Source organism: Nerophis lumbriciformis, linkage group LG17 (assembly GCF_033978685.3).
Source record: "Nerophis lumbriciformis linkage group LG17, RoL_Nlum_v2.1, whole genome shotgun sequence".
In the NCBI taxonomy this organism is placed as follows: domain Eukaryota; kingdom Metazoa; phylum Chordata; class Actinopteri; order Syngnathiformes; family Syngnathidae; genus Nerophis; species Nerophis lumbriciformis.
The window spans coordinates 40,813,636-40,841,357 of NC_084564.2; the positions used below are offsets into that span (position 1 = coordinate 40,813,636).

Below are 27,722 nucleotides of genomic sequence, written 5' to 3' on the forward strand. Positions count from 1 at the left end.
TCTTTAGGCAGTTGCTGTGAAATAGTAGTCCGTGTGCGGATGGAGAGATTGCGTCTTTTCATGAACCGGAAACCTGTCGCTTAGTAGGAGCCATTTTGTGGTCTTTACAGATGTAAACACACAAAGGAAATGAAACGTAATATCCGCGCGCTTCTTCTTCTTCTACGGGGGCGGGTGGTTGCTTACAGTAGAAGAAGAAGCGCTTCCTCTTCTATGGGGGCGGGTGCTTACCTTGGCGGTTGCTTGCGTAGAAGAAGAAGCACTTCCTCTTCTACGGGGAAAAAAGATGGCGGCTGTTTACCGTAGTTGCGAGACCGAAACTTTATGAAAATGAATCTTAATATTAATCCATATATAAAGCGCACCGGGTTATAAGCCGCACTGTCAGCTTTTGAGTAAATTTGTGGTTTTTAGGTGCGGCTATTAGTGCGGAAAATACGGTACTTAGTTGTCAGAATCATGTTGAAAAGGGTTTTAGTACTCTTGATAACAACTAGCCAGCTGAATTAGGGGAGTTTGAATAATACACAATGGTTGGTAACAAGAAACTGACCTGTTTATTCAAGGATAAACACAAAATAGACAAAATTATACATGACAAACAGAAATGGCATCATTGAACTAGGGCTGGGCGATATGGCCTTTTTTTAATATTGCGATATTTTAAGGCCATATTGCGATACACGATATATATCTCGATATTTTTCCTTAGCCTTGAATGAACACTTGATGCATATAATCACAGCAGTATGATGATTCTATGTGTTTTGATTGATTGATTGAGACTTTTATTAGTAGGTTGCACAGTGAAGTACATATTCCGTACAATTGACCACTAAATGGTAACACCCCAATAAGTTTTTCAACTTGTTTAAGTCGGGGTCCACTTAAATTGATTCATGATACAGATATATACTATCAGATATATACTATCATCATAATACAGTCATCACACAAGATAATCACATTGAATTATTTACATTATTTATAATCCAGGGTGTGGAGGGGGGCGCCGGATGTAAGTGTCAAAAAGACAGCCAAAAGAGTTTGATATGAGAATAAATCTAAAGTTAAAATATAGGGTAGAAATGCACCCAATTGCAGGAAATGTAGTCTTGATTTTCAACATTTTCTTTCAAGGCTTGCATGTCTACATTAAAACATTCTTCTTCATACTGCATTAATATATGCTACTTTTAAACTTTCATGCAGAGAAGGAAATCACAACTAAAAAAATCACTAATTTTTTCATACAGTGTTGATGTGGAAATTTTTGCCTCTGCATTTTGATGGTGTGGACGTGTGGCACCGAATGGAGATAAGCGTCTCGACAGACGTCACAATATTTGCACAATGATGACGAAAACTGTTGTCTCCGTCGTGTCCGTGTGTCGAAAATTGTTATGCGCTTATTTTTTTATTTGATGTTGTGCGTGGCATAGATTTGCCGTGCGCAGAGGATGCTTGAGCAGGCGCGCACCTTAGCGGCTGCGCTAGCATCACAGCTAACGTTAGCCATGCTGCTACCTCTCTGCTGGGAGAGGACGTATACGTATGTGACGTATGACGTGACAGTATGTGACGTATGACGTGACAGTATGTGACGTATGACGTGACAGTATGTGACGTATGACGTGACAGTATGTGACGTATGACGTGACAGTATGTGACGTGTGTAAGAAGGTGCGCTCGCTGTCTGTGAGAGGGAGACACAGGAAAGAGTGAGAAGAGCCTGTCGTGTAATGCCAGCAGCTAAAAGCAACTGCGTGAGAATTGTGGATGTGTTGAAGGTGTGCTGGAAAATGCGGAACGGAAATTACGGAGCAGCAGGAAAGTGGAATGTATTATTTAAATCGGTGCGTTGGAAAACACGGACCGGAGTTTTTTTTTAAACTGGATCTGGATCGGCGTTTTCCCATGCCTTGCCGATACGCAATTTTTGGCAAATATCGGCAGCCGATCCGATCCAAATATCGGATCGGGACATCCCTAGTACAAGGTGATGTAAAAGCAACAATTAGTGGTCATTTAACCTCCAAACATGAGCTTCATTAGGATTTAAGTGCCACAGTATAGAACAGGGGTCGGCAACCTTTACCAGTCAAAGAGCCATTTTGACCAGTTTCACAAATTAAAGAAAACAATGGGAGCCACAAAAATCTTTTGAAATTTTAAATGGAATAACACTGCATACAAAGTTTTTTTAATACTTTGTGCTATGTATTAGTGATGGGTCCGGCAACACCGATGCATCGGCGCATGCGTCGCTTTTAGAAAGTCACGTGACCGATCATGAGCTGTTTTGGTCACGTGACCGATACGCGAACTGTGTCGCACTGACGCCTCCTCTGTGCCCTGTGAGCGTGTCTTTTCTACAGCCGGAGAAATAATAACTTAGAAGAGAAATCGTCTAAAATGTAATACGTCGGAAAACCTTTTTTTTTTTTTTTTTTTTATAAAAATGTGTAAACAATAAATAAATAAAAAAAATTCCCAGTCCACAATAATGTTATGATACATGTTCACATTATTTATTGACTGTATCTAAAAAAGATAAAAATATATTTTTATTTAAATGAAGATATGAAATCATCCTAAATGAAATACAATGACTTGGTTTATCCATCCATCCATCTTCTTCCGCTTATCCGAGGTCGGGTCGTGGGGGCAGCAGCCTAAGCAGGGAAGACCAGACTTCCCTCTCCCCAGCCACTTCGTCCAGCTCCTCCCGGGGGATCCCGAGGCGTTCCCAGGCCAGCCGGGAGACATAATCTTCCCAATGTGGCCTCTTACCGGTCGTACGTGCCCTAAACACCTCCCGAGGTAGGCGATCGGGCGGCATCCTGACCAGATGCCCGAACCACCTCATCTGGCTCCTCTCCATGTGGAGGAGCAGCAGCTTTCCTTTGAGCTCCCCCCGGATGACAGAGCTTCTCACCCTATCTCTAAGGGAGAGCCCCGCCACCCGGCGGAGGAAACGCATTTCGGCCGCTTGTACCCGTGATCTTGTCCTTTCGGTCATAACCCAAAGCTCATGACCATAGGTGAGGATGGGATCGTAGATCGACCGGTAAATTGAGAGCTTTGCCTTCCGGCTCAGCTCCTTCTTCACCACAACGGATCGATACAGCGTCCGCATTACTGAAGAAGCCGCACCGATTCGCCTGTCGATCTCACGATCCACTTTTCCCTCACTCGTGAACAAGACTCCTAGGTACTTGAACTCCTCCACTTGGGGCAAGATCTCCTCCCCAACCCGGAGATGGCACTCCACCCTTTTCCGGGCGAGAACCATGGACTCTGACTTGGAGGTGCTGATTCTCATCCCAGTCGCTTCACACTCAGCTGCGAACCGATCCAGTGAGAGCTGAAGATCCTGGCCAGATGAAGCCATCAGGACCACATCATCTGCAAAAAGCAGAGACCTAATCCTGCAGCCACCAAACCAGATCCCCTCAACGCCTTGACTGCGCCTAGAAATTCTGTCCATAAAAGTTATGAACAGAATCGGTGACAAAGGGCAGCCTTGGCGGAGTCCAACCCTCACTGGAAACGTGTCCGACTTACTACCGGCAATGCGGACCAAGCTCTGGCACTGATCATACAGGGAGCGGACTGCCACAATCAGACAGTCCGATACCCCATACTCTCTGAGCACTCCCCACAGGACTTCCCGAGGGACACGGTCGAATGCCTTCTCCAAGTCCACAAAACACATGTAGACTGGTTGGGCAAACTCCCATGCACCCTCAAGGACCCTGCCGAGAGTATAGAGCTGGTCCACAGTTCCACGACCAGGACGTAAATTGAATTCTGTCTCCGTTTAATTCCTTGCTTCTTTGTCCGTTTAATAGATGTCATCAGTGTTTGAACCTGACAAATAGCCCCTATTTTTCTTATGCCTCTGGCAAAAGTCAAAGGTAAATGTCCAAAGAATGGCTAGTTCAGTTTTATTTTGTCGACAAACACTTATGTCAGTCAGTCAGAGGCATAAACTAGATCCAGAGCCGGCCCAAGGCATAAGCGTACTAAGCGCTTGCTTAGGGCCCCGCGGCCACCAGGGGGCCCCCAAAAGCAATTAACAAAAAATTCTTATTTTTTATTTTTTGCATGTACGAGTCTGACTGATGATTTCTAAATGATCAAAGATATATTATTGTACAAAAACACAATTTTAGGTCAACAGAGTGCTGCTGCTGATCTAGGCCTAGTGATTCTTCCTGCCTCTCTTTAAATGTAAAGCTGCCTCTGCTGCACCTGTGACGTTAGCCGCCTGCCGTGCAACGCCAGTGCGCACTGGGCATTAAAAGCGCAGATAGAGGCAAAACTTAATTTAATTTTAGTAATTAAAGACTAATATGTACAAGACTGATAAGACAAGATGACACTTTTACTGTAAATACAAAGCTTTATCACTTGGACTGTTCAACCCATACTTGCCAACCTTGAGACCTCCGATTTCGGGAGGTGGGGGTTGGGGGGCGTGGTTGGGGGCGGGGGGCGTGGTTAAGTGGGGAGGAGTATATTTACAGCTAGAATTCACCAAGTCAAGTATTTCATATATATATATATATATATATATATATATATATATATATATATATATATATATATATATATATATATATACATATGAAAATAAAAGAAATACTTGAATTTCAGTGTTCATTTATTTACACATATACACACATAACACTCATCTACTCATTGTTAAGTTAAGGGTTGAATTGTCCATCCTTGTTCTATTCTCTGTCACTATTTTTCTAACCATGCTGAACACCCTCTCTGATGATGCATTGCTGTGTGGCACGCACAAAAGGGCTTTCATCAAATGCACTAGATGGCAGTATCGTCCTGTTTAAGAGTGTCACAACATTGCTGTTTACGGCAGACGAACTGCTTTACGGCAGACGAAAACTTGACTGCTGTTGTTGTGTGTTCTTACCGCGCTGGGAGGACGTTAATGAAACTGCCTAACAATAAACTCACATAAGAAACCAAGAACTCGCCCTTGATCATTCTACAGTTATAATGATTGGGCAGGCACGTTGTTTATATTGTGGGAAAGCGGACTCAGGTCCACATGGAGCTGGAGGGGGCGTGGCCTCCAGCTCCGCCTGAATTTCGGGAGATTTTCGGGAGAAAATTTGCCCCGGGAGGTTTTTGGGAGAGGCGCTGAATTTCGGGAGTCTCCCGGAAAATCCGGGAGGGTTGGCAAGTATGGTTCAACCCCAGGCCACTCTTGTAGCAGAATGTTTTCTACATTTTAAGATTAGGAACCATATGTGGCACTCTGGACATCATTCGTTCATTCATTGGTATTATTTATGTTCTTAACATATCTTTATAAATGACATGTCATTTGTAAAGACATGCCAGGCTGACGATAGGATAATGTAAACAACACTGCCAGAGCCGCAGTGAGTTTATAGTAGATGTGTGAATGATCAACAATCAATATTATTGGCAGAAATAGAGGGCCCCAAAATCAAATTTTGCTTAGGGCCCCATGGAGGCTTGGGCCGGCACTGACTAGATCCACTGTATATTTATTCATGCTATAAAATAAGTATCAATACACACAACAAAGAGTAGACAGGACAGTTGTTCCATACTGCAGCTTCAATGCACACGGTCCTCGGCACCATCTGTGGTCTATAAAAAGAAAGCGTAACAAATTGTTCTTGTAATGTACCTTCGCCCCAAATTTTGCCATGTGTATACTCTCATTATACAATTAGCGATTGATTACTCACGGCCCTTTATCTTCTGCCAGTACATGCTGTTGTCATCAGATTCTCAGCTGCGCTGTCCCTGGTCATATCTTTCTCTGACGAAACACAGCGTTCTGATTATCTGTCGATTAGCATGAGTACTGGTGACTCATTATTTTCATGTCGCTTCTCCAGAACTGGGGAAAAAAAACTACACAAGAGTGTTGAAATAGAACTGTCAGGCTTGTCCCTGACAGTTTGGTCAAGTTTTAGTTTTTCCTCTGTCATTTCCTGTCAACGCTCTTATTTAGGGCCCGCATGGCCCATTGCATAAGGACTCCCAAAGGGAGTCCTTATGCAATGGGACATAAGGACCTATTGAATTTGTAAGGTTTTATTATTCTTCCGCACCCACAATAAACTGTAATTTGACCCACTTAACATGCTTCAAAACTCACCATATTTGACCCACACATCAGGACCTGCGAAAATTGCCTTTTAAAAAAAAAAACCTAACCACAAAACTCAAAATTGCGCTCTAGCGCTCCCTAGGGAAAAAAAAAACTAGACTGCCTGTAACTCCCACTAGGAAGGTCGGAGAGACATGAAACAAAAACCTCTATGTAGGTCTGACTTACACCTACCTTTCATAATTGTACATCCTCAGGCAAAAATCAACAGAAAGTTGGCAATTCCCCCTTCAAGACAAAAAAGTACTAAAAACAGTCACTTTTGCCTCTTTGAGCTGTAATTTGACCCCCTTAACATGCTTCAAAACTCACCAAACTGAACACACACATCAGGACTGGCTAAAATTGTGATCTAATGAAAAAACCTAACCCCAAATCTAAACATTGTGCTCTACCGCAATTTTTTTATAAAACGCAGAAAAAACTGCTCCTCTGAAGAAAAAAATGACAAAACTGCCTGTAACTCCCACTGGGAAAGTCGGAGAGACATGAAACAAAAACCTCTATGTAGGTCTCACTTAGACCTACATTTCATAGATTGACAACCTTCAGCAAAAATCAACAGGAAGTTTGCTATTCCCTCTTCAAAACAATTTACTTGTAAAAACCGGTCACCTTCCTTCAAAATCTATCTCCTCTGAGCGCGTTTGTCGTTTTGCCTTCAAACTAACACAGGAAAGAGATTGAACCCTTGTGATTAAAACTACAGAAGCGCGTTTTTCTAACTGCTCCGGTTTTGATTTTATGACCCTTCAAAGACCCGCTGCGCTGCTGTTTTTTTAAGATGGCTGCTTAAAAGCAGGAAGCACCAACGTGCCCACACAATGCAGACAAGGTAGGTACACTAGACAAAAGTCTTGGGACACTTCAGACTAAAAGTAGACAAAAGTATTGGGACACTTATGACTATCACTGGACAAAAGTATTGGGACATTTAGGACTAGCACCTGCCAAATATGCGGGCCCGACCAATGCTGCTTGCAGCTTTAATTTGGTTCTGTTTCCTGTTTCTCCCTGAGTGCTGTGTCCCTTCAGCTGTGGCTGATTGGCACCTGGCCACACCTGGTGTCAATCAGCCAGCTGCTATTTATACCTGCCCTACCCTCCAGTCACGGCTGGATCATTGTCACTACTACCTGTCTTAACATGTGTCGTTGTAGCTCTGTCTACTTTTGTTTCACTCTGCTCATGTCCTAGTTCCTTCGTGTCACAGTAAGTGTTTTTGTTTCTTGTCCACAGTTAGCCTCTGTGCTATTTTAGTTCATTTTGTTCTCCGCCTTGTGCGCACCTTTTGTTACCTTTTTCTTTGTTGTTTTGCCATAGTGTTTAATTAAATCATGTTTTCTTGCACAACGCCTTCCGCCTTCTCTGCATCTTGGGGTTCGTCACCTACAAACTCTGACAAGAACACAGGGTTGTTTTTGTTTTGATTCATTTTGGCCCTGTGTTGTTTATGTGCACGGCGTTATGAGAGAAGCCTGATCGTTGGTAGTCTCAGGCGAGGATCACTTTTAATCTCCTTAACAGTCTGTTTGCTGGGAATACAACCGCTATTAGTTTGGCCGACGATCCGTCTGGATTAAAAGTCTAGGGATGGGTACTTTTCACATTTGAACCAATAAAGTACGATTCCTGGTATCTGGTATTTGGCAGAGGTGTGGACTCGAGTCACATGACTTGGACTCGAGTCAGACTCGAGTCATGAATTTGATGACTTTAGACTCGACTTGACAAAATGTAAAAAGACTTGCAACTCGACTTAGACTTTAACATCAATGACTTGTGACTTCACTTGGACTTGAGCCTTTTGACTTGACATGACTTGCTACTTTCCCCAAAACCCAAAGATGAAAAAGTTATTCGGGAGCGCTCCGTGTTTTTCATCGTGTACTTGTCTATCAGCGTTGCGTGTGTCAGCTGGTGTGCTCTCAGTACAACAGCCAATCAAATTAGATCGACTTTGTTTTCATCACACAGCATTCATCCAATCAAATTGCAGGACAACCAACGAAGAAGACATGTCCAAACCACACGCCAGTGAACAAAAAATGATACCTAAAATAATTTTGTTTGGGTATAAGAATTACGAGGTGGTCAACACAAAACGGTTTGCAGTATGCAACACATGCGGTTCGAAAATGACTGATGGAGAGGCAACAACTTCCAACTTCGTCCGGCATTTGAAGTTGCACAAAGAACGGTAAGTTTTGAATGTAAGATAACGTTTATTGGCTAAGTAACGTGACTTTTATTTGCTGTGTAGTTAAATCAGTGAGGCTGTAAACTCACTGCTAACGTTATAACGTTATTGCAAACACGGGAATCTGTTGCAGTTCACTACCTTATTCATACTTTTTGTTCAGTGATTTTTTTTAAGCAGGGTTACGTTAGTCAATATATCACACGTAACGTTAGACGGCGGTCAGCAGCACCGCGTATTTTAGCCACCTAAAAAAAGACACAAATAGTAAAATAAAGGTCAGTTAAAATGTATACTATATTATGAATATGTGTACCGTTTTAGCTAGCTTTCTGACATACTGTTGGTTGTTTACCTCAGTGGTCCCCAACTACCGGGCCGCGGCCCGGTACTGGTCCGTGGATCGATTGGTATCGGGCCGCACAAGAAATCATTTTTTTTCTTTTCTTTTTTTAATTAAATCAACATAAAAAACACAAGATACACTTACAATTATTATTATATTATTATTATATTATATATTATTAGTGCACCAACCCAAAACAACTCTCTCCCCCCTTTTGTTCTGGGCATTGAACATGAAGACTCTTCCTTCACTGTTCCGAGTGGCCATGAGAGTCTTGGCAGTGCCTGCCTCCAGTGCTCCAGTGGAGCGAGTTTTCAGCCATGGTGGCATCATACTACGCCCCCATCGTGCACAAATGACTGACAGACTCTTGGCTAATTTGGTCTTTTGCAAATGCAATGCAGCATAGGGCCCTGACATATAAAAAGTACAACTTTTTTGTTATGTTCACGTATATGTCATGTTTTTTCAATGTTAACACTTTTGTACAAATAAGTACATTTGCACTTTATTTGTCAATGTGTTTGTTCTGTAAAGGAATGAGTTAATGTTTAAAATGACTGGTTAATAGTGCTATTATAAAGTGCAATGTCAGCACAATTTTCTTTCCTGCAATTTAAAATGCACTTGTTTTAATAAATAAATACAGCGTTTGAAAAGCATACACAATCTGTGTTAATATATTAGTCTGTGGTTAAAAGGACTTGAAAGGACTCGAAACTCAAAATGCAGGACTTAGGACTTGACTTGAGACTTTCCAGTCTTGACTTTGGACTTGACTCGGGGCTTGCCTGTCTTGACTCGGGACTTGACTCGGACTTGAGGGCAAAGACTTGAGACTTACTTGTGACTTGCAAAACAATGACTTGGTCCCACCTCTGGTATTTGGTGTTTTTGATGTGTTCCTTGAAGGAGAGGGTGCGGTCCAGGGTTACGCCAAGGTAGACAGGGTTGGTACAGTTCTCAAGTGGTGTTCCATACCATTAGATGTTAAGAGGTCGGTTCGCATCCCGGTTCTTGAGATGGAACGAGCAGACTTGGGTCTTTGCAGGGTTTGCGTGTAGATGGTTTTGCTCGTAGGAGAGGAGTAGCTCATCTCGAGCTGAGGTGAGGTTTGCTTCTACCGCTTCAAACGTACTCTCTTGAGTTTCTGATAACTGCTTCACATCTGTCTTTTAATGCCTCACAATCAAACACTTTTATGTTAAACTACTGAACAGATGTTTACCTTATCCCATAAATTTTGATTTAATTAGCTAGTATCTGTTAGAATAATCTGTTAGTATCTAAGTTATCACAAAACTTTGTGTTGCATTGAGTTCACCTCCCCCTGGCGAGCAGACAAACGCTGTCTTTAATCCTACCAAGCAGAAGGCTTGTAAAACTCCATGAAGGTGTTCTGTTTCTTTCACGTATTGTAATCAACAGAAAGATATTGTCTTGACCTGAGAACTACAAAGCGAAGAGGAAGCAGGACCCGACTCCCCTTTAGGGACCTTTTTCTGTGAACTGTTTACGACCTTTTCTTTGAACTGTTTTAATCAAAGGCAAAGGCTGTTTACGACCCCCGGCCCTTAGAAACAGCTGTTGCCATGTAATCAGGGAAAGTCCAAATAAAAGAGGAGGCGTACAATCTTTCGCCAGAGCGTGTTGGGAGACTGTGCAAGAGTACAGCACGGACGTCTCTCCTCAATTGAGCCAAATTTAATTATGTTTAATTCCTTGCTTCTTGTCTTGTTTAACAGATGTCATCAGTGTTTGAACCTGACAGTATCGATCATATGCTGATACTTTACCTTATCCCAATAAACATCTGTTCAGTATTTTAACATAAAAGTGTTTGATTGTGAGGCATTAAAAGCCACAAAATGCAACGGGTCCATCAGGCTGGCTGAGTAACAACAATAAGAACATTACACAAGGGTTAAAATCTTGTAATTTTGGTAAAAGTTTCTCTTTCTGGTTTTCAGGGTCTATAACTGAAACCTCTGTTTTGTCCTGGTTGAGCTGTAGCAGATCCATGACTCGATGTCTAACATGCAGTTAAAAGGGGTATCTATTGGTCTGGTCTTGTGTCATCAGGACCAATAGATATAATATCAGTCCTATATTAAAGTAAGAACATGTAAACAAGATCAAAAGGCATTTCATTGCTAATGTTATTGCATTCTTTCCTGTCGGACTCATTGAAAACTGCATGGATTTTGTTCCACCTGTTCCACTGCTTTTGTTGCATGTTGGGCTTGTGTAAGCCCCACCAAGTTTCTTCCTCTGTACTTACATGTTTTTGTAAGAGTATTACAGACCACTGATGTGGGATTTACCCAAAGATAATCTGTCTGCGCGGTGTTATTCAATACCTGCAACATCTGCCGTTTGCTTTGATATACCTTTTCCTCTTCAATTTGGTGCAACATGGCTTTTTCTGAACTAGCGACTGGCAACAAGAAGGGATGTGTAAAGTATGTGCTCAATGCTGATCATAAAAACCGTTTTCATCTGGCTGAGACTAATCCATTTTAGTTTAGTCCCCTAGCTGACAAGCTAGCAGCTAATTGTGTATATCCATACACAGTGTGGAGCTGCTCCACTCATACCTGCCAACTACTCCGGTTTTCCCGTAATTAGTACGGTTTTCATCAACCTATTCCGGGTTACGGTTGCAGTGATAAAAAATACGGTTTTTCATTCATTAAAAAAATATTTTTTTTAAAAAGTTTTATTCACGAAATCGCGTAACAACAATGACAATCGACACTGCTTCCCGTAACTTCCTATCGAGCCATTCCGAATGCCATGTGCGAGGCTATTTATAGCACCGCTGCCAAGCACGAGGCACCAGTTTGCCATTGTTTCCAAACGAGCGAACGATCATGGAATCAGCCGGAGAAAAATCGCATACGAGTCTTAAACCGAAAAGAAAACTGCAGTCATTCCGTGAAGAATATTCAAAAGCCTATCCGGGAATAATTATCCGTTCCAAAAAGGGTGAAAACTACGCGAATTGCACCTTGTGCAGACAAGATTTTTCGATCGGACACGGAGGAATTAGCGATGTAAAAGACCACGTTGGGACAAAAAAACACAAGTCTAATGCCGTTGCTAAATTTGGATTTTAGCCACAAAAAGGTAATGACACCAATGTTATCTATTGGAATTGTTTAGTACTGTTATACTGTTAAAAGTGTTTATACTATTTATGCTTTCAAGTCCTAGTTGAAGAAATCTTGTTAAATGTTGACAGCATAACTACCAAAATACAGAAGTATGTCCTTCATATTTTTGCAGTGCTATTTCTGTTGAAAAGTTCAAATGATTACATTAGAGATGTGATGTGCCACTTTTCAAGTGTCTGATGGCTTAAATTAATTTTCATTAATTTTTCATAGTTTGAATTCTTTTGAAAGGCTTACAAAAAAACTACATTTGAATTGTAATTCCATGCTATTGACAGGACTATTAATTTTAATGAAGTTAGCTTACCATGTTTACAGTATGATAATTGTGATAGAAATGTGAATTTTAGGCACAGAATATTTTTTACAATTGAACAAGGCAGTAGATTATACAAGCTTGGACAGAAAGTTAATAATGACACCAATTTCTTTTTTAATGGAATTGTTTAGTTCTGTTTTACCATTTGTTTACTGTAAAAAGTGTTTATACTGTTTATACTTTCAATTAACAAATTGAAGTCTTGTGAAAGGTTGACAGGATAACTGGCATTAACTGTCAAAATAATTTCAAACTATTGAAGTTAGCTTACAGAATAAACATGTCAATCAACCCATATGATTTTTGCTGTAATATTTTTGTTTTGAAAAGTCACTGTGACTGATAGAAAAGTGATGGTTTTAGCAACATTTTAACCTGTCTGAATGCTAATAATCATTTTGCGTCGGGGGGCGAAGCCTGAACCCCCCACCAGGACTTTGTCCTGGACCTACCGGGGCCTGCGGCCCCTGGACCCTGGCTACTAGGTTTTTCTGATTTCAAAAGTTGGCAGGTATGTCCACTTATAATAACAATAAAAATCACCTCCATTACAGCAAATAAACGGATTTTCTTAATATCTTAGGTATCGTTATCAATCATTATCAAATAGTAGGACAAAGCTTAACATGTTACACACCAAGACCAAGCAGGCTAACCGCTAAGCTAGCTTTAAACAACATTAAGAAATAAGTGCTTAGTTAACTCGAACAAGTGTTTATGGAACCTGGTTACAGCAGAACGTAAGCAGCTATTAACAACTAGATAAGAGTCTAGAGAGAGGATAATATTGTAGCTCGAGATAGGATTGATGGATCATTGATCTTGAGGGTCCGATCCTTTCAAAAATCTGTGTATGAAATGTAAAATTAAAAACCTGTACTGCCCTACCTGGTACGTTTACGCTTAAACTACTTTAAATAAACACATTCGAACAATTAACCAGAAAAATGAATCCAAAATGTGCTTCATTTCCTTTGCCTCTTAACGTATTTTCTATTGTAGCCGCTAGTCAAGTAAAACGGCTCTCAACTCCGAATCAGTTCTCATCTTTTACTTAAACAAACCGTTCGAAAGTCTTGGTTCGTTTGCGACTGTCACATCTCCAATAACAGCAACTGCAGTCAGTAAATTCAGTACATCAGTAATCAGCATATAATCGATACTGTCAGGTTCAAACACTGATGATATCTGTTAAACAAGACAAGAGGCAAGGAATTAAACATAATTAAATTTGGCTCAATTGAGGAGAGACGTCCGTGCTGTACTCTTGTACAGTCTCCCAACACGCTCTGGCGAAAGATTGTACGCCTCCTCTTTTATTTGGACTTTCCCTGATTACATGGCAACAGCTGTTTCTAAGGGACGGGGGTCGTAAACAGCAATCGCCTTTGATTAAAACAGTTCAAAGAAAAGGTCCCTAGAGGGGAGTCGGTCCTGCTTCCTCTTCGCTTTGTAGTTCTCCGGTCAAGACAATATCTTTCTGTTGATTACAATACGTGAAAGAAACAGAACACCTTCATGTTGCTTCCCATCCTACACAGTGGAGTTTTACAAGCCTTCTGCTTGGTAGGATTAAAGACAGCTTTTGTCTGCTCGCCAGGGGGAGCTGAACTCAATGCAACACAAAGTTTTGTGATAACTTAGATACTAACAGATTATTCTAACAGATACTAGCTGATTAAATCAATATTTAATTGTTTGTTAATGTTACAAACTTAGAGAATAATTTCCAAGACCCACTTTGAGGGCAACAAGGATGTTATTGAGTAATAGATAACAGTTTTTGATTATGTGTAGGTATTGTGTACTACGGACTTGGTTTTGCTCAAACAATTGTATGTAATAAAAGAGAATGAGAAACTCGTTAAAATATTTTGTTGTTTTCATTAAACTTTCACTAGCACTCTCCATAAACGGATTGAAAAATGCGCATGTGATCGGTATTGGTATCGGCCGCCGCCCCGCTCATGAATGATTGGTATTGGAATCTTCAAATTTCCAAAAAACAGAAGCTACTTTGATCATAATAATAATATGCTTTGTCACATTTAATCATTGTAACTATGCACAGTAAACAAGGCATATCAAATTTCTACCGATTGTTCCTTTCCGGGTCACGGGGGTACTGGAGCCTATCCCTGCTGCACTCGCGCGGAAGGCGGGGTACACTCCGGACAAGTCTCCACCTCATCACACGGCCAACACAGATAGACAGACAACATTCGCACTCTAGGGCCAACTTAGTGTTGCCAATCAACCTATTCCCAGGTGCATGTTTTCGGAGGTGGGAGGAAGCTGGAGTATTCGGAAGGAACCCACACAGTCAAAGAGAACATGCAAAGACCCCAACCTGGGTATCGAACCCAGGACCTTTTGTCAGGTTCAAACATCGATGACATCTATTAAAACAGACAAGAAGCAAGGAAATAAACAGAGACAGGATTCAATTTAGCTCAATTGAGGAGAAACGTGTCGACCTGTAACCTCGTACAGTGTCACCCACGCTCTGACGAAGAAAGGTTTACGTCTCCTCCTGTATTTGGATATTCCCTGTTTACACAACAGCTGTTTCTAAAGGAATGGGGGGGGGTGTAAATAACCATTGTTTTCGGTCACATTAACACAAAAGAAAAAGATGTCTTGGGCTGGTCCTTGATCGAGCTTGGGCAGGTCTTGGTCTCCTCCCATCGTTACACAGCGGAATTTTCCAAGCCTTTGGCTTGGTGCAACAAAGACAGCTTTCATCTGTTCACTGGGAACTCAGGGAACGGGAAGTCTTTTTGATAATTTACATACAATTTTTCTGACAACTTTGTATCGAGAGGCACACGCATTGACCCCCCCATATAACATCCATGCATCCGTTTTCTATACAGGTTTTCTGCAGTAGGGTTACGGGTGTGCTGGAGCCTACCCCAGCTGAGGGGTTGGTTCCCAGCCAGTCACAGGGCACTTATGGGGACGGCTAGGGTTGGGTATCGTTTGAATTCGAACGATTCCGATTCCGATTCTTTGTTTTGATTCCGATTCCTGACGATTCTCGATTCCGATTCTTCTTGTACCATGATCAATGTGTTTGACAGGTAGTCCCTGGAAGGTGGTATGTATTTTGGGTTGAGAGTTTTCACCATATCCCTGCAAACATAAACAAACATGTACTGTTGCTGTTACTGTTTAGCAGAGGTGGGTAGAGTAGCCAGAAATTGTACTCAAGTAAGAGTACTGTTACTTTAGAGATTTATTACTCAAGTAAAAGTAAGGAGTAGTCACCCAAATATTTACTTGAGTAAAAGTAAAACGTATGTTGTGAAAAAGCTACTCAAGTACTGAGTAACTGATGAGTAACATATACACACACATATATATATATATATATATACACACTCATTGATATATACAGTATATCATTTATATTTATTTATTTTGCCGTTTTTGTTTACATGTTAAAGGTGTTTTAATGAATATACATGCATGTTTAACACATATAGATTCCTTTCTTTCATGAAAACAAGAATATAAGTTGGTGTATTACCTGATTCTGATGACTTGCATTGATTGGAATCAGACAGTAGTGATGATAGCGTCCACGTTTTCAAATGGAGGAGAAAAAAAGTTCCTCCTTTCTGTCTAATACCACATGAAAGTGGTTGGTTTTTGGCTTCTTATTTGTCCAGCTTCCATATTCGTTTTTATACACTTTACAAGAAATACATTGGCGGCAAACTCCGTCGCTTGCTAGCTTGTTTGCGCTGGCTTTCGGAGACTCTTATTTTGAAAGCGCAGGCGCGTTGGAGCGGCACTTTTATTGTGAAGACAGGAACTGTGCAGTCAGTCTTTAGGCTTTTGACGGGATGTACGGTTGAAATAAAAAAGGGTCTTTTTTCCTTCACACTTTTGATTGATTGATTGGAACTTTTATTAGTAGATTGCACAGTACAGTACATATTCCGTACAATTGACCACTAAATGGTAACACCTCAATAAGTTTTTCAACTTGTTTAAGTCAGGTCATGTGACCCCTGGCTCTGTTTGATTGGTCCAACGTCACCAGTGACTGCATCTGATTGGTGGAACGGAGTGAACGTCACCAGTGACTGTATTTGTTGAAACGCAGGCACTATGAAGGTCTGTCTGACAGACCAAAACAAACAAAGCGTGCATTAACAGATTGATAAAAATTAGTAGCGAGTAGCGAGCTGAATGTAGATAAAAGTAGCGGAGTAAAAGTAGCGTTTCTTCTCTATAAATATACTCAAGTAAAAGTAAAAGTATGTTGCATTAAAACTACTCTTAAAAGTACAATTTATCCCAAAAGTTACTCAAGTAGATGTAACGGAGTAAATGTAGCGCGTTACTACCCACCTCTGCTGTTTAGCCCAGTATCAATTAGCTTAGCTCTAACATTATTGCTTAACTAACCTAAATGTTGGAGATTCCACCTCTGAAAAGGGATGCAGTCTTTTGACTACGTGTTGCAGTGACCTTTCTGTGGCACTCTTCCGTCTGTGGCACCGACATCTTCCCCATTGCCGCTACGGCGAACGGAGTACGCTGAGCACATTGCGGAGCCTGGCTCGCAGGTTGTAAATTGTCTATGAAGAAATACGCGGGCTAATTTGTTAGCTGCCTCAACGTTGGCGCAAAACACATTATTTATTGCATATATATTGTTTTACTTACCGGATTCGGACTGCAGTGCAGTCACCGAGGTGCCAGGCTGGGCGTCGGAGGAAGAGGCAGAGGAGGACGGTCGGCGCAGCGCGTCGAAGACGGGACACGCATTTATTTGTACTCCATGAACTCGGAGGTGCTTCATCATGTTCGACGTGCACCCTCCTAAGCACGAAACAGTCCTGTCGCATCGTGTTACATTTCGCCGGTCGAAAGTGTGGCTTTCCCGCTATCCATGCTTGACTGACTCGCTCGGCTACATAGGCTCGGCTATGCTAACACTTCCGGCGGTGGGCGCTTCTTCGTTGGTGTTCAGCGGCTTCTTCTTCCGGTCGGCGGACTTATTCTTTTTTTCCTGGTCGGCGGACTGGGTATCGAAACTAGGAATCGAACTTTAAACTTTTGAACGATTCCGGGAGAATCGGCAAGTTAGTCCCGGTTCCAATCGATACTCGATACTCGATACCCAACCCTAGGGACGGCGTGGCGCAGTTGGGAGAGTGGCCGTGCCGGCAACCTGAGGGTTGCTGATTCAATCCCCACCTTCTACCAACCTCGTCACGTCCGTTGTGTCCTTGAGCAAGACTCTTCACCCTTGCTCCTGATGGGTTGTGGTTAGGGCCTTGCATGGCATCAGTGTGTGAATGTGTGTGTGAATGGGTGAATGTGGAAATAGTACCTTGAAGGTAGAAAAGCGCTATACAAGTAGAACCCATTTACATATAGACAAATAACCATTCACACTCACGTTTACGTCTACGGACAATTCAGTCTCCTGACTTGTGAGGCCAACATGCTAACAGTTTATATTTATACAGACTTGATAAATTGCTTGGGCCAGAAGGCTGGGGGGAATTGTGCTGACTTTCATGCAGCTGGCGACCACTTTAGGGTATAGCCTGCTTTGTCATCTAGCATATAACTAACCGTTACATCATATATTATATGTTAACGACCCATCGGGAGTTTCGCCAAGGTGCGGCAGAGAAAAGCAGAGAAGGACGCTCTGTTACCGTCGTGGAGCGTGTGCGAGTAATAGAGATGCGCGGATAGGCAATTATTTCATCCGCAACCGCATCAGAAAGTCGTCAACCATCCGCCATCCACCCGATCTAACATTTCATCAGAACCGCACCCGCCCGTTGTTATATATCTAATATAGACGATGCAAGGCATTAGTGAGGTTATAAAGCTTTTGCCTGTTAAAGAAAGGAGACTGATCCAATGCAGCACAGACATTTGCGTGCCACGCTGTCACGACCCAGACGCACACCAGTGCGCAATCATATGGGAGCCGCGCTGAGCGCACCTCCAAGCGCGTCTCGCTGCCGGCGACGGCCGGGTATATGGGCCCGACGCTCCAGCGCCATCCATTTTCAGGGCTAGTTGATTCGGCAGGTGGGTTGTTACACACTCCTTAGCGGGTTCCAACTTCCATGGCCACCGTCCTGCTGTCTATAACTACCTAGGGTGAGCCCCACCGCACTGCACTGCGCGCGGAGTGACCCCTGTTACGCGCCCCCGGCAACATGGGTGGCGGGCAGGTAAGCTGCGCGGGCGGAGCGCGCGGAGTGACCCCTGTTACGAGCCCCCGGCCACGGGGGTGGCGGGCAGGTAAGCTGCTTACCTGCTGCGCGTGACGCCGGCCGCGGCGAAGGCGGACGAGGCGGGGTGGTGACCCTGGACGTGCGTCGGGCCCTTCTCGCGGATCGCCTCAGCTACGGTTCCCGGTGGGGCCCTCTCGGGGGAAGGGGCCTCGGTCCCGGACCCCGGCGAGGCGTCCCTTCTCCGCTCCGTAAAAGTGTCCATCTCTTTTCTTTTTTTTTCTTCTGTTGTGGCATATGCTGCAGGTGCCTGCTCGTTTTTCGTATGTGGGTAACAACATTTAACTATGTATATATATTTCCCAATTGGTTTAACTGCCACCCGCCTGAATCTATTTAAAATCAATTTTTTTTTTTATTTCAACCGCCCGACCCGACCCGACCCGCGGATAAAATCTAATTTTTTTTTAATTTCATGCGCCCGATCCGCGGATAATCCGCGGACTCCGCGGTTGTGCCCGCAAACCAGGGCCGGCCCGTGGCATAGGCCGTATAGGCAAATGCTAAGGGCGCCGTCCATCAGGGGGCGCCACGCCAGTGCCACAAATGTTGGAGAAAAAAAAAAAGAAAAAAAAGTTTGTACTATTATTTCTAAATACAAAAAATAATCCCACGTTAATTAAAATGCAAAGTAAAGCCTATTTAATAGAAATATTATTTGTTACAACATTACGACCCCCCTCCCGCGCACGGTGCGCCCCCTCCCTTCCCGTATCATGACTCTTTTTGGACGTCACCACATCAAAAAATTCAACACAAGATGTCAAAACGGCCAAAACTGTCAGGTGCCCAAGGAAGAAAAAAGAGAAAAGAAGAGGAGAAACGAGAAAAGACAGAGGTAGCAGGTAGGTAACGTTAGCCTACATGAAATTATTTGTCTGTTACAGAATGTGATAGTAACCTGGCTTTTTAGCATTAAGCTAATGTTACATGATTCGGCAATTGCTAATCAATAAATAGCTAGTTCTGTTTTAACGTCGGGTTAATATTGTGGAGGGGGCTAAATTGTTATGGAAAATAATAATGTAACGTTAGGTAATTACAGTACTCCCACCTTACATTCCTCAGGGACATTTGTATTACATCTTTTAAGCAGGTGTTTTTTGTTTACATTGTTATTGCCTTCTGGTTAGCTAATGTTTGCCCTGCAGGTAATAGTCACTTTTCCACCCCTTTATATATTAGGTATAGTTGTAAGTAAAAAAAAAAAAGGTCAAAGACAAAGCTATTCGGTTTCTTGTGAGTATATACACTTCACTGACGATGTGGGGGGGCGCCACCTAAAATCTTGCCTAGGGCGCCAGATTGGTTAGGGCCGGGCCTGCCGCAAACCGCGCATCTCTAGCGAGTAACCATTGTTTATTTAGTCACCCTTTCCGAGTCTAAGCTAACGCTAGGTGTGAAATCTTTACCAGCGTGGCTACATATTAACCGGCTCATACCAACATATTTTCCCGCGACCAGAAAGTGACGTAATTGAAAGCCGAGACCTAGATTCGAATAATTGTATTTTTTTACAGGAACAGCACAGTGGACAAACTCAATATAGACAGCATAATCCAACGTCTCTTAGAAGGGAGATACTCCTGAGTCAGCCCATTCTTCTGGAGCTGGAAGCGCCCCTCTAAATATGCGGGCAATATTACGATCGGCTGAGACTGTTTCAATATGGGTTCTTCCCTCCGGAGAGCAACTACTTGTTTTGGACTAGCGACTGCACACATGCATCCACGAATATACATTTATGTTCATAATAATAGCAGTGAGTTTTAAAAAGGTAAGTAAACCTCAAATTGTATTTTAATGAACACAAATGCATTGGGGACACAGCACATTCTATTTCAAAGCCAGAAAATTGGAAAAAAGTCATTTAATTTGACAAATATTTTACAGAAAGTCAAGAAATATAAAATAAAAAAATAGCAGTGTTGACAACTCAAATGTACTGTATAAACTAAGAAAGGCTTGCAGATTCAACTTTCCTTAGAATTATTATTAACTATAATTTAGTTGCATAACCACGGTTTTCGTCCTGGTCGTGGAACTGTGGACCAGCTCTATACTCTCGGCAGGGTCCTTGAGGGTGCATGGGAGTTTGCCCAACCAGTCTACATGTGTTTTGTGGACTTGGAGAAGGCATTCGACCGTGTTCCTCGGGAAGTCCTGTGGGGAGTGCTCAGAGAGTATGGGGTATCGGACTGTCTGATTGTGGCAGTCCGCTCCCTGTATGATCAGTGCCAGAGCTTGGTCCGCATTGCCGGCAGTAAGTCGGACACGTTTCCGGTGAGGGTTGGACTCCGCCAAGGCTGCCCTTTGTCACCCATTCTGTTCATAACTTTTATGGACAGAATTTCTAGGCGCAGTCAAGGCGTTGAGGGGATCCGGTTTGGTGGCTGCAGGATTAGGTTTCTGCTTTTTGCAGATGATGTGGTCCTGATGGCTTCATCTGGCCAGGATCTTCAGCTCTCACTGGATCGGTTCGCAGCCGAGTGTGAAGCGACTGGGATGAGAATCAGCACCTCCAAGTCCGAGTCCATGGTTCTCGCCCGGAAAAGGGTGGAGTGCCATCTCCGGGTTGGGGAGGAGATCTTGCCCCAAGTGGAGGAGTTAAAGTACCTCGGAGTCTTGTTCACGAGTGAGGGAAGAGTGGATGGTGAGATCGACAGGCGGATCGTTGCGGCATCTTCAGTAATGCGGACGCTGTATCGATCCGTTGTGGTGAAGAAGGAGCTGAGCCGGAAGGCAAAGCTCTCAATTTACCGGTCGATCTACGTTCCCATCCTCACCTATGGTCATGAGCTTTGGGTTATGACCGAAAGGACAAGATCAGGGGTACAAGCGGCCGAAATGAGTTTCCTCCGCCGGGTGGCGGGGCTCTCCCTTAGAGATAGGGTGAGAAGCTCTGCCATCCGGGAGGAGCTCAAAGTAAAGCCGCTGCTCCTCCACATCGAGAGGAGCCAGATGAGGTGGTTCGGGCATCTGGTCAGGATGCCACCCGATCGCCTCCCTTGGGAGGTGTTTAGGGCACGTCCGACCGTTGGAGGCCACGGGGAAGACCCAGGACACGTTGGGAAGACTATGTCTCCCGGCTGGCCTGTGAACGCCTCGGGATCCCCCGGGAGGAGCTGGACGAAGTGGCTGGGGAGAGGGAAGTCTGGGCTTCCCTGCTTAGGCTGCTGCCCCCGCGACCCGACCTCGGATAAGCGGAAGAAGATGGATGGATGGATAAAATATTGTGTTGATTTTGTTAAATTGTTAATAACCCTCACCATAAATAATTAAAACACATGTACAGTTAATACAGGCTGTTTTGTTAAGTTATCGTGAATTAGCCACTTTATTTTGTAAAAAGTTTGTGGCATTCAATACCACATCATCTGATTTACAACAATACGAGCTACTTCTACATTTAATAGGATAAGCTTTATAAAAAGGTGTTTTTGTGTGTACCGATACTTCAGTTACTTGCTATAAAACATTTGGGCTTCTATCGTCTATTGTCAAAGTTTTGGATCGGGACTCGAGATCGGATCGAATCTGAGGCCAAAAATGTCGATCTGGACATCCTTAGTTGTTTACGTCCGACATGAAAACTATGACTGATCCTCCAAATTCCTCCTAGATTGGGGGTCTGCAACCCGCGGCTCTTGAGCCACATGCGGCTCTTTAGCGCCGCCCTAGTGGCTCTCTGGAGCTTTTTCGAAAATGTATGAAAAAAGATGAGGGGAAAAAAATACATTTTTTGTGTTAATATGGTTTCTGAAGGAGGACAAACATGACACAAACCTCCCCAATTGTTATAAAGCACACTGTTTGTATTAAACATGCTTCACTGATTCGAGTATTTGGCGAGCGCCGTTTTGTCCCACTAATTTTGGCGGTCCTTGAACTCACCGTAGTTTGTTTACATGTACAGCTTTCTAGGACGTGTTTTATGCATACTTGCCAACCCTCCCGGAAACCGGGAGACTCCCGAAATTCAGCGTCTCTCCCGAAAACCTCCCGGGACAAATTTTCTCCCGAAAATCTCCCAAAATTCAGGCGGAGCTGTAAGCCACGCCCCCTTCAGCTCCATGCGGACCTGAGTGACGTCAGGTGCGCAACACCACGTAAATCGTTGGCCAACCAAAAAGTAACCCCAGTACGCTATAGCCAACATTCACCAGGAGATGGCAACAGACAAACATAGATCACTCTATTACATTATTCCCCTTTTAGAAATGTATAGAAGTTACTCAAAATAAATAAACAACCCAACCAAAAAAATGCAGTAGCTCAATTAAAAAACTGTACTTAAGCCACATTCTTTTTTCTTTTTTTTTAGTACTGAACTCTTAACCCTCATTTGTAGAAAAAAATAACATGCTTATTATGCAAACAGTATTTGTACACCTTTAACACAGATTTTTATACTGTCTTCAGAGATTCAGTTTTTTTGGTGGTACTCGAAACCTTTCTGGGTACCTGCGAAAGGGTGTTCAGCATGGTTAGAAAAATAGTGACAGAGAATAGAACAAGGATGGACAATTCAACCCTTAACTCAACAATGAGTAGATGAGTGTTATGTGTGTGTATATGTGTAAATAAATGAACACTGAAATTCAAGTATTTCTTTTATTTATATATATATATATATATATATATATATATATATATATATATATATATATATATATATATATATATATATATATATATATATATTGTCGGAGGAAGATATTTACATATATCCGAATTTAAGTTGTACTTCTTTTATTTCATAGTCATATTTGAAAACAGCTCGTGTTTTCCATTTCTTCTCTTGCTGCTTTGTCTGCAAGTAAACTGTGTGTGTTAACCTTGAGGCTTTGGAATGTGTTTAGACTAGCATGTATTTTGACTACAGAGAGGGGAGAAAAGAGAGGGTTTTGGGATCGGGAGAGAGAGACCATTTTGGCGGGGCGATAGAATGTTCTATGCTGGACTGGTCTGAAAGTATATCTGCAAAGCTTTGAAAATATACAACAAAATACCTATTCTGTCTCTGGTGGTTTTTCAACTCAGCTTTAAGTGTCGTAAAAAGCTTGGGAGCGACTTGTGACTTGAATTCCCTGGGAGGAACAACTGGTCCAAAACGCAACAATTTATATATATATATATATATATATATATATATATATATATATATATATATATATATACAGGTAAAAGCCAGTAAATTAGAATATTTTGAAAAACTTGATTTATTTCAGTAATTGCATTCAAAAGGTGTAACTTGTACATTATATTTATTCATTGCACACAGACTGATGCATTCAAATGTTTATTTCATTTAATTTTGATGATTTGAAGTGGCAACAAAAGAAAATCCAAAATTCCGTGTGTCACAAAATTAGAATATTACTTAAGGCTAATACAAAAAAGGGATTTTTAGAAATGTTGGCCAACTGAAAAGTATGAAAATGAAAAATATGAGCATGTACAATACTCAATACTTGGTTGGAGCTCCTTTTGCCTCAATTACTGCGTTAATGCGGCGTGGCATGGAGTCGATGAGTTTCTGGCACTGCTCAGGTGTTATGAGAGCCCAGGTTGCTCTGATAGTGGCCTTCAACTCTTCTGCGTTTTTGGGTCTGGCATTCTGCATCTTCCTTTTCACAATACCCCACAGATTTTCTATGGGGCTAAGGTCAGGGGAGTTGGCGGGCCAATTTAGAACAGAAATACCATGGTCCGTAAAACCAGGCACGGGTAGATTTTGCGCTGTGTGCAGGCGCCAAGTCCTGTTGGAACTTGAAATCTCCATCTCCATAGAGCAGGTCAGCAGCAGGAAGCATGAAGTGCTCTAAAACTTGCTGGTAGACGGCTGCGTTGACCCTGGATCTCAGGAAACAGAGTGGACCGACACCAGCAGATGACATGGCACCCCAAACCATCACCCAACCATGCAAATTTTGCATTTCCTTTGGAAATCGAGGTCCCAGAGTCTGGAGGAAGACAGGAGAGGCACAGGATCCACGTTGCCTGAAGTCTAGTGTAAAGTTTCCACCATCAGTGATGGTTTGGGGTGCCATGTCATCTGCTGGTGTCGGTCCACTCTGTTTGTGAAAGTCAAGTATTTCTTATATATATATATATATATATATATATATATATATATATATATATATATATATATATATATATATATGAAATACTTGACTTGGTGAATTCTAGCTGTAAATATACTCCTCCCCTCTTGGCCCCGCCCCCAACCACGCCCCCGCCCGCCACGACCACGCCCCCCGCCCCCTACCCACTACCTCCCGAAATCGGAGGTCTCAAGGTCGGCAAGTATGGTTTTATGCCACTTCTTTTTCCGTCTCATTTTGTCCACCAAACTTTTAACGTTGTGCATGGACACATAGAGGTGAGTTTTGTTGATGTTATTGACTTGTGTGGAGTGCTAATCGGGCATATTTGGTCACTGCATGACTGCAAGCTAATCGATGCTAACATGCTATTTAGGCTAGCTATATGTACATATTGCATCATTATGCCTCATTTGTAGCTATATTTGAGCTCATTTAGTTTCCTTTAAGTCCTCTTAATTCAATTTATATCTCATGACACGCTATCTGTATGTAATATGGCTTTTCATTTTTTTTGCGGCTCCAGACAGATTTGTTTTTGCATTTTTGGTCCAATATGGCTCTTTCAACATTTTGGGTTGCCGACCCCTGGCCTAGAAAGGCTGATCTGGAACAGTAACGTCTAACCAATTAGCACGTCCGTCTCCAGGTGTGGTGTGTGAGCAGCAGCCTGGACCAGGACGACCACATAAACCGAACAGTGGACGGGTCTGTTCTGTCCATCCTGCTGAGTGACCTGCTGCCCGATGTCCGCTACACCGTCACGGTGGCCGCCGTCACCCGCCTGGGTGTTGGCGAGCAAAGCCCGCCCGTGGACCTTCTTCTCAGTGGGTCTCGTTTTTAAGAAAAAATTAACATCCGGGGCTTTTCACTCATTCTCTGGTCCTCCATCAGCTCTACAGGGGGTCAACACATTAACGCCCGTGAGGAACGGCGGCGGCGATGTCAGCATTTCGGAGCAGATCACCATCGTGGTGCGCCAGCCGGCCTTCATCGCCGGGCTTGGCATGGCTGCCTGGCTGGCACTGATGGGCTTCAGCCTTTGGTTCTACTGCCGCCACCGCAGGAGGAAGCAGCTTGGCCACTACACCACCTCCTTCGCCTACACCCCAGCAGGTATAAGCGCCGAAAGCTAAAAGCCGGTGAGTTTTTGTCGTTTTCGAGAAGTGGCGAGTGAAGAAACGAAAATCAGGCTCGACCTCTGAAATGTGACACTTTTCATTTGGGGTGGCAGACATGAGCTGCAGAAAGAATAAAAGGTTGCTATGACAGCTCGTGACTTTCATCAGTTTTCACTCACTTTCTGCTGCGCTGTCACCTCTGATGGCTCAAACAGGAGAACAAGAAGAAGGCAACTTGGCAAAGTTTGTTTCCAACTAGGGAAAGTTTTTCAAGTCGGTCTCAGATCATTCAAATGTACAGTATTCAAGGCTAAGAAGTTTCATTTAAAACAGGGGTGCTCACACTTTTTCTGCAGGCGAGCTACTTTTCAATTGATCAAGTCGTGGGGATCTACCTCATTCATATATATCATTTATATTTACTTATTTATGAAATATATGTTTTTGTTAACAAGTTAAAGGTGTTTAAAGATAATGCAAGCATGTTTAACACATATAGTTAATATTGTTAACAACTTAAAGGTGGTTAAAGATAAAACAAGCATGTTTAGTACATATAGTTAATATTGTTAACAAGTTAAAGGTGTTTAAAGATAATACAAGCATGTTTAACACATATAGTTAATATTGTTAACAACTTAAAGGTGTTTAAAGATAATACAAGCATGTTTAACACATATAGATTCCTTTCTTTCATGAAGACAAGAATATAAGTTGGTGTATTACCTGATTGTGATGACTTGCATTGATTGGAATCAGACAGTAGTGATGATAACGTCCGCATTTTCGAATGGAGGAGAAAAAAAGTCCTCCTTTCTGTCCAATACCACATGAAAGTGGTTGGTTTTTGGCATCTTATTTGTCCAGCTTCCGTACTCCTTTGTATACACTTTACAAGAAATACATTGTCGGCAAACTCCGTAGCTTGCTAGCTTGTGCACGCCAGCTTTCTGAGACTCTTATTTTGGTAGCGCAGGCAGGATGAAGCAGAGCTTTTATCGTGCAACTGTGCAGTCGGTCTTTGGAGTTTTGACGACAGGTACGGCGCCAGAGTCTGTTGAAATAAAGTGTTTCTCGCCTTCCAGTCGGTAATTTTAATGAGCTGGCAGCAGCCAGCGTCATCTCAGAAGACCCTCGGGTGCCGTGAATGTCAATCAAGTGACGGAAGTGACGTCATAGTGAAGATTTATGATCGCTCATTTTTAGGACTATTTTTTTAATGCCTGGCTGGTGATCGACTGACACACCCTCCGAGATCGACCGGTAGATCGCGATCGACGTAATGAGCACCCCTGATTTAGAACATGTCCTTTGGAACATAAACACATCTGTTGCATAGCAACGCAGTTAACATGTATTTCCAGTGTTGGGTTAGTTACTGAAAACTAGTTACAGTTACTAGTTACTGTATTTCAAAAGTGACTCAGTTACTAACTCAGTTACTTACACCAAAAAGTAATGCGTTACTGTGAAAAGTAACTATTTAGTTACTTATATATATATATTTTTAAGGCCTCCTTTAATGCCCTTTTAGCCTTCATTTCAGTACTTTTATTGTAGTGGAGAATAATACAATGTGTTGATCAACTTGACATGCATTTGCATCACTGAACTCTGCTAAGCAATGTGGTCTACATACAACACACAAACAATGTGGTCTACATACAACACACAAACAATGTGGTCTACATACAACACACAAACAATGTGGTCTACATACAACACACAAACAATGTGGTCTACATACAACACACAAACAATGTGCTCTACATACAACACATAAACAATGTGGTCTACATACAACACACAAACAATGTGGTCTATATACAACACACAATGTGGTCTACTTACAACACACAAACAATGTGGTCTACATACAACACACAATGTGGTCTACATACAACACATAATGTGGTCTACATACAACACACAATGTGGTCTACATACAACACACAATGTGGTCTACATACAACACATAATGTGGTCTACAT

At 42.5% G+C, this 27,722-nt stretch overlaps 1 protein-coding gene across 3 annotated transcripts in view; it reads left to right on the forward strand.

The window, feature by feature from the left end:
- Nucleotides 1-27,722, forward strand: part of LOC133614888 (roundabout homolog 2) — a 398,279-nt gene that overhangs the window by 317,897 nt on the left and 52,660 nt on the right. For all 3 annotated transcript variants that reach the window (XM_061973251.1, XM_061973250.2, XM_061973252.1), the window contains 2 exons: nt 25,260-25,437; nt 25,505-25,726. In XM_061973251.1, coding sequence (XP_061829235.1) covers nt 25,260-25,437; nt 25,505-25,726 — 400 coding nt within the window. The remainder of the gene's footprint in view (nt 1-25,259; nt 25,438-25,504; nt 25,727-27,722) is intronic.